The sequence below is a fragment of the Drosophila bipectinata genome, unplaced genomic scaffold (genome assembly GCF_030179905.1).
Source record: "Drosophila bipectinata strain 14024-0381.07 unplaced genomic scaffold, DbipHiC1v2 scaffold_176, whole genome shotgun sequence".
Taxonomy (NCBI): domain Eukaryota; kingdom Metazoa; phylum Arthropoda; class Insecta; order Diptera; family Drosophilidae; genus Drosophila; species Drosophila bipectinata.
The window spans coordinates 64,920-79,072 of record NW_027222817.1 but is presented as its reverse complement, the minus strand read 5'-3'; the positions used below and the strand labels follow the sequence as shown (position 1 = coordinate 79,072).

Sequence of the window (14,153 nt, the reverse complement as noted above, 5' to 3'; positions counted from 1 at the left end):
CACGGAGAGCCACAGTTCCGGGGCGATAGCGATGGGGCTTCTTTACTCCTCCGGTGGCTGGCGCACTTTTACGTGCGGCCTTTGTAGCCAGTTGTTTGCGTGGGGCCTTGCCACCAGTCGATTTACGAGCAGTCTGCTTTGTACGAGCCATTTCAATTTCCAAATTCACTGTTCTCTTCGCGCCTCTAATAACACAATAAACGTGCTGCCCGTTTCGCTACCTCTTTATATACCAGAAACGCCGAGGGTTGAAAAGAGGGAGATAGAACGACATGCCATTTCGTCTATTGGGTTTACGAAGAGCGGGAAAAGCATATCGCTCCGAACTCTTCGAATTCTCGTTGAATCGGTATAAAGAGCGGTGGCTCCTTCCGCGTTAAGTTAGCCATACTAAATGACAAGTGCAATGTTTTCAGGTTTGGGTATTTACATTTGCCAATAAGAGTTAGAGCGAGAGCGAGCGTTAGAAATACCGTTAGACTTTGATTCTTAGAATTGAAAGGGTTGTGGTAACAAGTGTATATAAGAAGCGCTTTTTGGTAGTGTTGTGTAAATACTGCTCTTTTAGGTGAACATGTTCACTTGTTCTTTTTTTTCAAAAGAGTCAACTCACTCATATTGCTCACTTGCTCACTGTTCATTGCTCAGTTGCTCACTTGCTCACTGTTCATTGCTCAGTTGCTCATTGCTCAGTGAATTACCAAGCCAATGATTATGATTAGATTATGTTTCATAATTAATTTTCAAACTTACCGATATTTTTACATTTTAATTTGTGGCAAAACTTTTGCTCCCTTCATTGGGCATTTAAAAATAGTAAAACGAAATCCTTCATGGATAATTGAATTCCATCCATAATATTCCATTTTTGGTTTAAATTCTGTACTTATTGAATGAGAACAAAATGTGCAAAAAAGAGTAACTAAGCACAAATGAACAAGGGAGCAAGTGAACAAGTGAACAAAAATGAACAAGTGAACAAAAATGAGCAAAAATGAGCAAGTGAACAAAAATGAGCAAGTGAACAAAAAAGAACAAAAAGGAAGGAACCAGTTCGCTCACTCAGTTGAGTGAACAACTCTTTTTTGTTCACTCACTCATGAGCAACCCAACACTACTTTTTGGGTGGTCGTCGTCACTTGATCCTGACAATTGGTCACAGTTGGACGATCCGACCCTAAAAACTCTAAAGTGGTGAAAAAGTTAAAAAATAGTGAAAAAGTGGAAAAATCAAAAAGTAGTGGAAAAGTAACAATCAATAAAAACAGTGGAAAAAGTCCCAAAATAGACCAAAAATTAAAAATAATAAAAACAACAATATTGAAACAATAAAAAGTGCAAAAAAATTTATAAAAACAACAACAACAATAAATCCAACAAATCAACGAGTAAAAGAGACAAAAGATAAAGAAGACAAGGAAGGCGTGAAGGCGTAGTGAAGGAGTCGAAGGAGAAAGGAGAAAGGAGAAGGAGACGGCACTATTGTTAGGCAAAAGGTAGGGTCCTATATATATATAGGTATAGATAATTACCACCACCACCACCAAAATTGGTGGCATCCTGAATAACAACAACAACACACCGGTGAGCGAACATCCAAGTGTTCCTAAATAATAACCAACTAAATTTCAACACAAAAAAAAGTGATAATAATTAATAATAATAAGCCATTCCCCTTCACTCATACGCACACACACACACACACACTATTACGTTAGCTTTGAATTTTTAAATTTTAAGCGCGTTCTCAGTGTCCCTGTTGTTGTTGTGGCGGTGCACGCGCGTGTGTGTATATAAAGAATAGTGAAGAAGAGCGGATTGTGCAACAACAAAAAGCAAAGAGATCAAAAACTTAAATTTTCTAAAAAAAAAAAAACATATCTATAAATAGTTGTTGATTTACTTTTACTAAAATAATTTAATATATACTAATACTATTTAACTAAGAATCAATAAGAATAACCAACGAAAGGAAGAAGAAGAAGAAGACGAAGAAGAAGAAAGGATTTTTTGTTTAGAGAGAGAATAAAAAGCTGAATTAGAACATTTGTATAATTTTGCAAATGAAATTAAATTCAAATCAAATCAAATCCCACCCCTTAATAATATTGCGCATTCTATTGGACTGTACACATATACGTGTATGTATATGTGCATGCGCATGTAGATTATGTTGCGCATATTCATTTATGCACATCATATCTCCCTCTGCCAGCACAATCGACACCAAATTTATACAGCATTAGGGTCAAACAAAATTTATTAAATTTTTTTTTTATAGGTTACGGAGACATCTCCGACCCTATAAAGTATATATATTCTTGATCAGGATCACCTCCTGAGTTGATATGAGCATGTCCGTCTGTCCGTCTGTCTGTCCGTTTCTACGCGAACTAGTCTCTCAGTTTTGAAGCTATCGTCTTGAAACTTTGCACACACCCTTCTTTCCTTTGCACGCAGTATATAAGTCGGAACGGCCCGGATCGGCCGACTATATCCTATAGCTGCCATATAACTGATTGATCGGAAATGGTATAACTTTGGTGTTTTTAGAGTTAGAGAGTTCAAATTTGACATGAGAGCTATTTTTGGCAAAACATTACGTCATGCCAAGATTCATAAGGATCGGCCGACTATTTCCCATAGCTGCCATATAACTGAACGATCGGAAATGGTATTTGGTAGAAATATCAACTTTCGTATTTTTGAAGATAGAAGTTGGGGACTTTTTTATACCCTTGCAGAGGGTATTATAATTTTGGTCAAAAGTGTGCAACGCAGTGAAGGAGACATCTCCGACCCTATAAAGTATATATATTCTTGATCAGGATCACCTCCTGAGTTGATATGAGCATGTCCGTCTGTCCGTCTGTCCGTCTGTCTGTCCGTCTGTCTGTTTCTACGCGAACTAGTCTCTCAGTTTTAAAGCTATCGTCTTGAAACTTTGCACACACCCTTCTTTCCTTTGCACGCAGTATATAAGTCGAAACGGCCCGGATCGGCCGACTATATCCTATAGCTGCCATATAACTGATTGATCGGAAATGGTATAACTTTGGTGTTTTTAGAGTTAGAGAGTTCAAATTTGACACGAGAGCTATCTTTGGCAAACTATTACGACGTGCCAAATTTCATAAGGATCGGCCGACTATATCCTATAGCTGCCATATAACTGAACGATCGGAAATGACCCAACTTTCGTGTTTTTGAAGATAGAAAGCTGAAACTTAATACAGATTATATTTTTGGCCAGTTGATCCAACCTACCAAATTTCATTAGGATAGGCCGACTATATTCTATAGCTGCCATATAACTGAACGATCGGAAATGACCCAACTTTTGTGTTTTTGAAGATAGAAGTTTGGGACATTTTTAGGTTTGGTTTTTGTATTATAATAAATTGGGTTATATTCCCAATTATCCCATCATATTCTCATAAGGATCGGCCAACTATATCCGATGTTTGCGATATATATCCGGTTTTAACTGCAAGGGTATATCAACTTCGGCTCCGCCCGAAGTTAGCTTCTCTTTCTTGTTTTCTCTCATTTCATTTCTTTCTTGTATATATATATATATTTCTTATATTTCTTAAATTCTTCATAGAAAACTTTTTAAATTATATCACATCATGAGTAAAAATCATGCAAATAATAAAAATAATAAAAAAGGCAATCAGCCAAAAAATAAGAAACAACTACCCTTATCATTGACACCAGCGTCGGTATTGTCTGCTAAACTTCAACATTATAAGGCAGCAGACATCCATGCCGTTGCTGACGTCAACGATAATGATGATGATAATAATAAAAATAATAGCAACAAAAATAATAATAACAAGAAAGGAAAGCTAACTTCGGGCGGAGCCGAAGTTTATATACCCTTGCAGTTAAAACCGGATATATATCGCAAACATCGGATATAGTTGGCCGATCCTTATGGGAATAGGAATATATAATCCAATTTATTACAATACAAAATCTAAAAAAAGTCCCAAACTTCTATCTTTAAAAATACGAAAGTTGATATTTCTACCAAATACCATTTCCGATCGTTCAGTTATATGGCAGCTATGGGATATAGTCGGCCGATCCTAATGAACTCTAAAAACACCAAAGTTATACCATTTCCGATCAATCAGTTATATGGCAGCTATAGGATATAGTCGGCCGATCCGCTATTCCACTATTCCACTATTACAAACAATACCAACACCACCACTAATTTTACAAACACAAATATTAACAATAATAATAATTATGTTAATCCATCAACATCAACACCATTATTATTACAACAACAAACACCAATTGATATTGTAAATAATCCAATTCAATATCAATATCTCATAATACAACAACATGATGAACAACAAAATCAACAAAATCAATTATTTTTATTGACCACAACATCTGCATCATCAAATATACCAACATCAGAATTAATAACAACATCATCAACAATAATGGCAACGACGACGACAACGGCTACGACAACGACAACGACAACGACGTCATCGGCAATGACAACGTTAATGGCACCACCATCCATGCCATTATCACGTTCACAGCCACCGTCACCGTCACCGTCACAGTCGCCGTCACCGTCATTGTCAATATCGACATCACCATCATTGGAACAATTATTAACATTGTCACCATCACCGCCGCCACAGCAATGGCAGCAACAATATATACAATATAAAAAACAGCAACTAGATCAACAGCAACAACAACATCGACAACAATGGTGTTATTATCAACAAAATCAACAAGAACAGCCACAATTGTTGCAACAGCAACAACAGCAGCAACAACAACAAATTTGGTGGCAACATCATCAAAATCAACAGCAACAGCAACAGCAACCGCTGCCGCTGTCGATGCCGATATCACCACCACCCCCGCCACCACCACCATTGGCACCATTAACAACAGACACAGCAACAATAACAAATCAACAACATTTACAATTGTTGCAACTCCAGCAACAGCAACAGCAACAACAACAACAACAAGCTAATCAGCTTATATTATCTCATCCCCAACACCAACCATCATTCATTTATATGAATGAACCAAATCATCCCCAACAACATATCATATCACAAATGCAACATCAACAACAACACGTCAACGACAGCAGCAGCAGCAGCAGCAGCTGCGTCAACGACAGCAGCAGCAACAACAACAACAACAACTGCAAAATCATACAACACAAAATGATACTAATCCAAATGACAAGATTAATATTAAAAATAACAATAACAATACTAATATTAATAGCAATAAAAGAGATAGCATAAAAAGCATATTTTCACCAAACTCTTCAGTTTCCGATTCGGAAACAAATGAATATGATAATAATAATATTAAGAAGAAGCAAAAACAAAAACAAAAATCAGTTCATAATACAGAAACCAATGATATGGCTGCCCAATTAATGGACATATTGGATGTAGATCAATTGGGTGGCTTGCTCGATGAGCTGCACCAATTGAGAACTGAAAATACAATATTGAAAAGCCAATTAAATGAAAATGATAATAATGATAATATCAATAATGATAATATACATAAATCAATTATAACATCCAACATGCCCATTATTAGGAAACGTATACATAATAAATCAAATGATTCAGATGAGGACTTTCCTCAGTTAATAAAAAAATCAAAAATAAAAACGCCATCGTCACCGCCACCGTTGTTGCAACAATCGTCGTCGGCATTGGATCGTCACCAACATCGACATCAATCAATCGCCAAAAATTACTATCGTGATTTGGTGATGGATGATCCAAGGCACCTTATATACAACACATGCCAATAACCCTATTCCCCTGTAAATAGCCCCCTCCCCCACATTAATGTAAATACTCCCCCTAGCTGTAAGACATAAAAACTGAATCTAAACTGCCACCAGGTTTTTCTTTTTTCCCTCGCAATCTACTTCATAATAAACACTAGTCAACTGAACATCAACATGATATTAAAAATAAAAACATTACACAAACTATAATCTTTAAAACCCGGATAAGCAACAAGCGCAGGGCAATAAACACTTGTAAACCTAATCATAATAATCCTAAGAACTTGTCAACCTTAGAATTAACCTCATAGAGTATAAGTAAGAAACTCTGTAACAAATCTGTGACAATAAAAATTAAAATTAAAATTAAAACTTTGGTATAAGTGGAAGTGAAGTGAATTTTGAAGTAATAATGCCGCCGAAAACCAGTGGAAAGGCAGCCAAGAAGGCTGGCAAAGCTCAGAAAAATATAACCAAGAACGATAAGAAGAAGAAGCGCAAGAGGAAGGAAAGCTCTGCCATCTACATCTACAAGGTTCTGAAGCAGGTCCACCCAGACACTGGAATTTCGTCTAAAGCTATGAGTATAATGAACAGCTTCGTGAACGATATCTTTGAGCGTATTGCTGCTGAGGCATCGCGTCTGGCGCATTACAACAAGCGCTCGACCATCACCAGTCGGGAAACCCAAACGGCTGTTCGCCTTCTCCTGCCTGGAGAGTTGGCCAAGCACGCCGTCAGTGAAGGAACCAAGGCTGTCACCAAGTATACAAGCTCCAAGTAGATTTCTCGCTTGATGGGCAGAATGATCGAAAAAAGGCCCTTTTCAGGGCCACAACATTATTTCATCAAAGACACCCATTTTTCAATAAAAGTAAATAAATTAATTGTTCGAAATCGTTTTTGTAAGAAACTGAAATTTAATTTATGTTGTTTTAGTATTAATATACTATATTATATTCTGATAATAAATAGCCAATTCGCGATCGCTATTTTAAATCCAATTAGGATGGATGGAATTTATATTTATACTGTATTAGCATTTATATAATATATTATATTCTTATATTAATACAATTTTCAAAATTACGATTGCTATTTTGAATCCAATTAGGATTAAGATACTCTTCTAAAATGTCAAGCTAAGCAAAATTGATATTTTTTCTCTTTAAAAAATGTATTGTAGCCCTGAAAAGGGCTTGTTTAATGTAATTTTAGATATCGAAATCTAAAATTGCGATTGCGAAACTGTACAATTATAATGCACATTATCACAATTTATTTTTTCGCTGCCGTGGTCTTAGCTTTCGGCTTCTTTGCGGTAGTAGGAGCTGGTGCTTTCTTTACCGTCTTCTTGGGCTTAGCGGATGCAGCTGGTTTAGCCTTTGGGGCTTTAGCTGCCTTTGGTTTCGCCGATGATGGCTTCACTTTTGTTGCTACTGTTTTAGCCTTAACGGTACCAGACTTCTTAGCGTCCTTTGCCTTGGCCTTCTCGGTTTTCTTCTTTTCAGCTGTCTTCTTGGTAGCCACGGCTTTTTTAGTTTTCGGCTTCTTGTCGGCAGCTCCCGCGGCCTTCTTAGTGGTGGCTCCGGTCTTCTTGGTCGATACCTTCTTGCTTTTAGTTTTTTTCTCAACAGAAGAAGGCTTCGGCTTGGGCTCCTTTTTGGCTGAAGCCGATAATTTAAAGGAACCAGAAGCACCCTTTCCCTTCGTCTGGATCAGCTTACCATTGGCCACAGCAGACTTCAGGTACTTCTTGATGAAAGGAGCCAGTTTCTGAGCATCGCACTTGTATGTGGCAGTGATGTACTTCTTGATTGCTAGAAGCGAGGAGCCCCCACACTCCTTCAAATTCTTAATTGAAGCGTCTACCATTTGTTGAGTTGGCGGATGCGATGGTGGTGCTGCGGTCTTCTTCGCTTTTGTGGCAGCAGATCCAGTTGCCTTTTTGGCTGCTACTTTCTTCTCAGCCGGCGCCGGTGGAGCTGCCACAGGAGACGCGGATGTAGCTACTGCTGAATCAGACATTCTTTAAATTTTTATTCACAAAAATAAACTTTTTTTATGCAAAAAATAGCCCGCATCCAAAGTCCCTTGTTCGGATGAGAATCGAGGAGGAGAGCAGTTTGACTATGTGTTTGGCACAGTTCATTTGTGTTACAAATGTTTTTTCAAAGGGTGTAATTGTTTTTCATTATTTTGTTCTTATGATAATAAAATTAATGTTTGTTTTAATTGCGTTTGAATCTTAAATATTCAAAATTTGAGATAAACCTTTCTCAGTTGCCGTATATAGATGCGATACTTTTTTTGGGTACCCGAAAGTGCACGTTTATGTTAATATCTTAAATATTTTAATATCTAAAAATATAAAATTGTTGTATTTTTTGTTCATTTACTACTGAAAGTCTTAAATTGAACTTTCAACTACCAGCTATGCAAAACGTAATTATATTTTTATGAAGTATTCATACTTAAATATAGCTTTTAAAATGACCCTTTCCTGGATAAAATATGAACTTTCATTTGACATTAAGAAACTGTTTTCGTACTAAAAAATATTCTTTTTCTAAAATAATATAAATTAAAATGTTTAATATTTGAATAAATCTTATCTATTTCCCATTCTGCATATCTTACAAATTCTAAATTCATTTTCGTCTCAAAAATGGATTGTATATTTTCCACTGGTAGCTCGAAGGTATACGTTGAGGCTAGTAATTTATATTCTGAATGTGTTCATATAACCAATAAACTTTTCTTACTTAACTTTTAGTTACCATATTAAAACGCAAAAAATAAACTACAATTTGTTCTTGGGACTAATGAATTTCATTTGACAATATTGTTTAGGTGAGGGGCCGTCGTGCCGCTCAGCTGAAGAGCGCATCCGCGCTGAAGAGCGCACCCGCGCTAAAGAGCGCACCCGCGCTGAAGAGCGCATCCACACTCGCCCCTCTGTGCCCTCTTTCTCGCTCGTTGGTTGTCGTCGATCGTCTCTTTTTGTACTAGTTTTTAAGTCAATCTCATGTAAGCAGCCGAATAAAGCTGACCGCGTTATACCATCCGAAAGACGCCCCCGACTTCTTATTTCAACATTCTAATTTTTTCTGGAATCTTTTTGCGGAACCACGCCCCCTACACATTTTGGTCCTTCGAGCCGGATAATTACTGGATTTTCTTCTGCCAGCAGTTCTCGGCATTGTTCCGCCAAAAGATAAGTACATTTTTCCGTCCCCATCTCTCTGCCGGTCTTCAGCAGTGATCCGAACATTAAATTTCGTTCACACTGCTGCAAGATTGTTTTTCCCTCCGTGTCAACTCCAAGTCCGAGTTTTCCGACACAACGGCAGGTTGAGATTTTCTAATAATTTATAATAATCTTAAAATTCGGCAAATTTTTCTATCCGTCTCCGTTTTGTGTGCTGCCCATATTCCTCGCCGTTTTCGGCCTCTCCGTTATCCATTCGCTTGCCAACTGTCGAGGCATATGTGCATCCGCATACATACATACGCACATACATATTTTTTTGGTGCAATTAATCCGCGAAAAATTCGCAAGTGAACAGTGAAATTGTGTGGTGACAAAAAGAAGGCATAATTAATATTGGCCACCGGTGTGAATTTGTTCCGGAATTTCCAAATTCACCGAACAGTCCGCCGCTGTCGTAATATTTGTTTTTATCTTCCTCAATCAGTGTCATTTTTTACACCACATAACTTTTCTGTTCCCCCAATTATACAGTCCACTTATCAAAGCTCTACTGTGCCAACATATGCCCACATGCCCTTACATATATCCGTACCTGCATGCATGTCCATATATTTTCTGCCTTCAATTCCAGGAAATATATAACCGATAAAATTTAACATATACAGTCCACTTATCGAAGCTCTACTGTACCATCATATGCCCCACATGCCCTTGCCCTACTTGCATGCATGTCCATATAATTTCCAAATATTTTCTGCCTCCAATTTCAGGATCGAACTACCGAACTGAGCGGACGTGCTTTGTCCGAGCTCCGGTAAAACTTCACTTCGCTTATATTATCGCCAATATAAGCGAAAAGACACTGAAATACAATTTATTAAAAGCGACAGACAAGCTTTTTTTTTTATAACAGTTGTAATGTGCTAAACCAAAACTAGTGCATTGTTGAAAAAAAAAATACGTACCACGCAATGAGCTCATTGAGCAACGACCAAAAGAACGAGCGTAGAAGTTCAGTGAACCAAAGAAACGGCTTCTACTCTTACTTTTCAACCCGCGATACCGAAGTGGAAAAATCGGCGCTTAAAAGCAACCCGCTGTTATGTTATAAATAATAATTATTAATATTTTTACTTGTTACATATATAGTATAGAGTATTTCTATAGTAGAGAGTAGAGAGTATAGAGTATAGTTTTTAGGATATAGTATAGTAATGGATATAGAGTATTTCATTTTATAGTTTGGCAACATAGACTAGACCTTGATTTGGGTCAATAGAGTTATTTTTACGATTGTAGAATATGAGTTTATCGTTAGCATCATATATGATTTTATGTATGTTTTTGAGATGATTATAATGATTGGGGGTTAGTAATTGTAATGGGTAATTATAAGGTATGGGATATTGTTAGTTGTTATATATTTTTCCAATATATTAATTGCTTTAATATCGATTGGTTTGATTTTGGTACGGTGATATAATTTTATATTGCTTATCTTTTTATGTTTTGGTTCATTGTTGTCATTATTATTATTGTCATTATCATTATTATTGTATTTTGTTATAATTGTACGAATAATTTTACGTTCAAGACGTCTGATCTTTTCCATTTGTTTCGAGGCAATGCTCATCCAAGCTGGATGGCCATATAATAATAGGGGTTGTAGTAATTTTTTGTATGCCATTATTGTAATTTTATTTTTATAATCTGTAGATTTTAGCAATTGGAAGATGATTTTTAATTCTTTAATTTTACCTTTGACGGTATTTAGTAGATGATTAATATGCTCATTAAAATTGAGCTGAGTGTCATAGGTGATGCCTAAATATCTAATTTGGGTTCTATTCTCCAATAATACGTTATGATTAATATAAATTTTTGGTATAAAATGTTTGGCATTTTTGTAAATGTGTTTTATATTAGGACCTTTGAGGATTATGCTATTACATTTGTTAGGATTGATTTTAAGTTTCCATAATTGAAAATAATATGATAATTGATCTAGATGTGAGTTTATTGCGTTTTGTGCATGTGCCATTGAGGCATTTGAGCATAGTATAAGTATGTCATCGGCATATAATAGCTGTAATAGCTGAGTGGTACGGGTATTGGTATATTCGGGTATATCGGCTAGATATAAATTGAATAGAGTTGGGGCTAATAGAGAACCCTGCGGCACCCCGGCTGTCACATGCCTCACGATCGAACATTCATTCGTATCCGTAGAGGATACGAAGAATGTCCGATCGGTGAGGTAACAGCATATGAGACTGACCAATGATGGATCAAAATTGTAACCTATACTTAATTTATATAGGATACCCTTGATCCAGACTGTATCGAAAGCCTTTTCAAAGTCCAGACCGCATGCGATGGACGCCTTGCGGTTATATATGCCGTCGTATATGAAATTATTGGCCGCTAAGAGTGCATGATTGGTGCTAGTGAATTTACGGAAACCATATTGATTGTTTTTTAATATATTATTATTGTCGATATGTTGATTAATGCGTTTTAATATTATTGCCTCGTATAGCATTGCCAATGCTGATAGTATGGCAATGGGACGGTAACTCTTTAATTGGGTCGGATTCGTTCTGGGCTTGAGAATGGGTATGATTTTTATATTTTTCCAACTGGTTGGAAAATATGAATTGTTTGTACAGTGATTGAAAATTTTTGTTATATAATTTAATACAAATATATTGAGATTTTTTAGCAGGAAATTACTGGTACGATCCGGACCCATTGTTATACCCTTGCAGAGGGTATTATAATTTTGTCCAAAAGTGTGCAACGCAGTGAAGGAGACATCTCCGACCCTATAAAGTATATATATTCTTGATCAGGATCACCTCCTGAGTTGATATGAGCATGTCCGTCTGTCCGTCTGTCCGTCTGTCTGTCTGTCCGTCTGTCTGTTTCTACGCGAACTAGTCTCTCAGTTTTAAAGCTATCGTCTTGAAACTTTGCACACACCCTTCTTTCCTTTGCACGCAGTATATAAGTCGGAACGGCCCGGATCGGCCGACTATATCCTATAGCTGCCATATAACTGATTGATCGGAAATGGTATAACTTTGTTTATGTATTTGTTCAAAATGCCATGCTAATGCATTAATTTTGTCAAATTCATTAGTTAATATTAATTTATTTATATTATTATTATTTATATTATTATTATTTATATTATTATTATTTGTAATATTATTATTTGTATTATTATTAAATGGTATATCAATATTATTGGCTTGTTCATTAGTTAGTGTCATATTTGATGGTAATGAGGCTTAAATTGTTAATTTTTAATTTATCTAATTTATTGAATATTATCTTATCGTTTTGCTTTTGTATTATATTTTCAATTTGTGTATTGAGATCTTTGATTATACGCTTAATCAATTGTATTCGATGGTTTTTTGTCGATTAGTTCGTCAATTAGGTTTTTATGTCGATAGACGTATCGTCTCATTAGATTGCGTTTATTTATTAAATTTTCCAATTTCTGATTAGGTTTAATATATTTATTTGGTTTATATTGATTTAATTTAATTTTTAATTTAGGTATTACTTTGTCCGTTTCAGTTGCCATTTGTATAGCGTTAGTTATATTATTAATATGTTGATCAATTTCATTATTATTTATATTTCTATTATTTATATTATTAATATTTAATTTATTGATATTATGAAGGATTAATTTATTATATTTAATTGTATTAATTTTATTATATTGATATATTACTTTATTATTATTATTATACCCTTGCAGAGGGTATTATAATTTTGTCCAAAAGTGTGCAACGCAGTGAAGGAGACATCTCCGACCCTATAAAGTATATATATTCTTGATCAGGATCACCTCCTGAGTTGATATGAGCATGTCCGTCTGTCCGTCTGTCTGTCTGTCTGTTTCTACGCGAACTAGTCTCTCAGTTTTAAAGCTATCGACTTGAAACTTTGCACACACCCTTCTTTCCTTTGCACGCAGTATATAAGTCGGAACGGCCCGGATCGGCCGACTATATCCTATAGCTGCCATATAACTGATTGATCGGAAATGGTATAACTTCGGTGTTTTTAGAGTTAGAGAGTTCAAATTTGATATGAGAGCTATTTTTGGCAAAATAATATGACATGCCAAATTTCATAAGGATCGGCCGACTATATCCTATAGCTGCCATATAACTGAACGATCGGAAATGACCCAACTTTGGTACACATTCTATTTTTGGTCAGTTAATCCGACCTACAAAGTTTCATTAGGATCGGTTGACTATATCTTATAGCTGACATATAACTGAACGATCGGAAATGGTATTTGGTAGAAATATTAAATTTCGTATTTTTGAAGATAGAAGCTTGGGACTTTTTTTTAGATTTTTTATTGTAATTAATTGGTTTTATTATGATGTAATCATAAGGATCGGCCAACTATATCCGATGTTTGCGATATATATCTGGTTTTAGCTGCAAGGGTATATCAACTTCGGCTCCGCCCGAAGTTAGCTTTGCTTTCTTGTTGTTGTTATTATTATTGTTTGCGATTAAATTATGATTATTAAGTTGTAATTGAATTTGGATGGCGAGATGATCCGATGGGAATTCATCGATTGTCTTGCATCCGTTATTAATTGTATTAATATCGATTTTGGTCGTTAAGGTTGTTATAAATAGATCAATGGATGAGCTCATCCTTTGCCTGATTGTATGCCTTGTTGGCCGATCGGACGGAACAATTATAAGATCTGGATTATCTAGAATCCATTTATATAAGGTTCGACCGTTGGTGTTGATATGCATGGGATCTCTATCGGGTAGATTCCAGCTGGGATGTTTAGAATTTATATCACCGCCAATGATGATATTATCGGTATTTGGTATTTGCCTTAGTGTATCCATAAGTGTATTAAAATCATTAATATCAATTGGATCTCTTGGCCTATTATAAATGCTAGCTATTATTATATTTTGATTATTATTTTGATTATTATTCTTTTGATTATGGTTATTGTTTTGTTTATATTTGATTTTTATAGCTAAAACTTCTAAATGTTTTAGTGGTTTAATATTTATTATTTCATAATTTATATTTTTCCTTATACAAATGGCAACTGTTGATTT

The 14,153-nt window shown here is 35.7% G+C and overlaps 3 protein-coding genes across 3 annotated transcripts; 2 read left to right on the top strand and 1 right to left on the bottom strand.

Moving 5' to 3' along the window:
• The first annotated feature begins 272 nt into the window (after window positions 1-272).
• LOC138927160 (putative mediator of RNA polymerase II transcription subunit 15) lies at window positions 273-5,306 on the top strand. The gene is made up of 3 exons (XM_070282679.1): window positions 273-349; window positions 4,441-4,654; window positions 4,713-5,306. Exons 1-3 carry the CDS (start codon window positions 273-275, stop codon window positions 5,304-5,306), a joined length of 885 nt encoding a protein of 294 aa, XP_070138780.1.
• Window positions 5,307-6,224: 918 nt separating this feature from the next.
• Window positions 6,225-6,596, top strand: LOC122321228 (histone H2B-like). The gene has a single exon (XM_043210801.2). The coding sequence runs from the start codon at window positions 6,225-6,227 to the stop codon at window positions 6,594-6,596; it is 372 nt and encodes a 123-aa protein (XP_043066736.1).
• A 484-nt stretch (window positions 6,597-7,080) lies between these two features.
• On the bottom strand, window positions 7,081-7,869 carry LOC122321131 (histone H1-like). Its single transcript, XM_043210560.2, has one exon. It carries the CDS (start codon window positions 7,838-7,840, stop codon window positions 7,091-7,093), a length of 750 nt encoding a protein of 249 aa, XP_043066495.2. The 5' UTR covers window positions 7,841-7,869; the 3' UTR covers window positions 7,081-7,090.
• Between the last annotated feature and the right edge of the window lie 6,284 nt (window positions 7,870-14,153).

Bases quoted from the DNA above. Each gene is read 5' to 3' on its own strand.
- LOC122321131 (XM_043210560.2), bottom strand. From the start codon at position 7,840: ATGTCTGATTCAGCAGTAGCTACATCCGCGTCTCCTGTGGCAGCTCCA.
- LOC138927160 (XM_070282679.1), top strand. From the start codon at position 273: ATGCCATTTCGTCTATTGGGTTTACGAAGAGCGGGAAAAGCATATCGC. The intron at 350-4,440 runs GTATAAAGAGCG...TACCAACATCAG, and splicing joins TTCGAATTCTCGTTGAATCG to AATTAATAACAACATCATCA. The intron at 4,655-4,712 runs GTCACCATCACC...TATAAAAAACAG, and splicing joins TTGGAACAATTATTAACATT to CAACTAGATCAACAGCAACA.
- LOC122321228 (XM_043210801.2), top strand. From the start codon at position 6,225: ATGCCGCCGAAAACCAGTGGAAAGGCAGCCAAGAAGGCTGGCAAAGCT.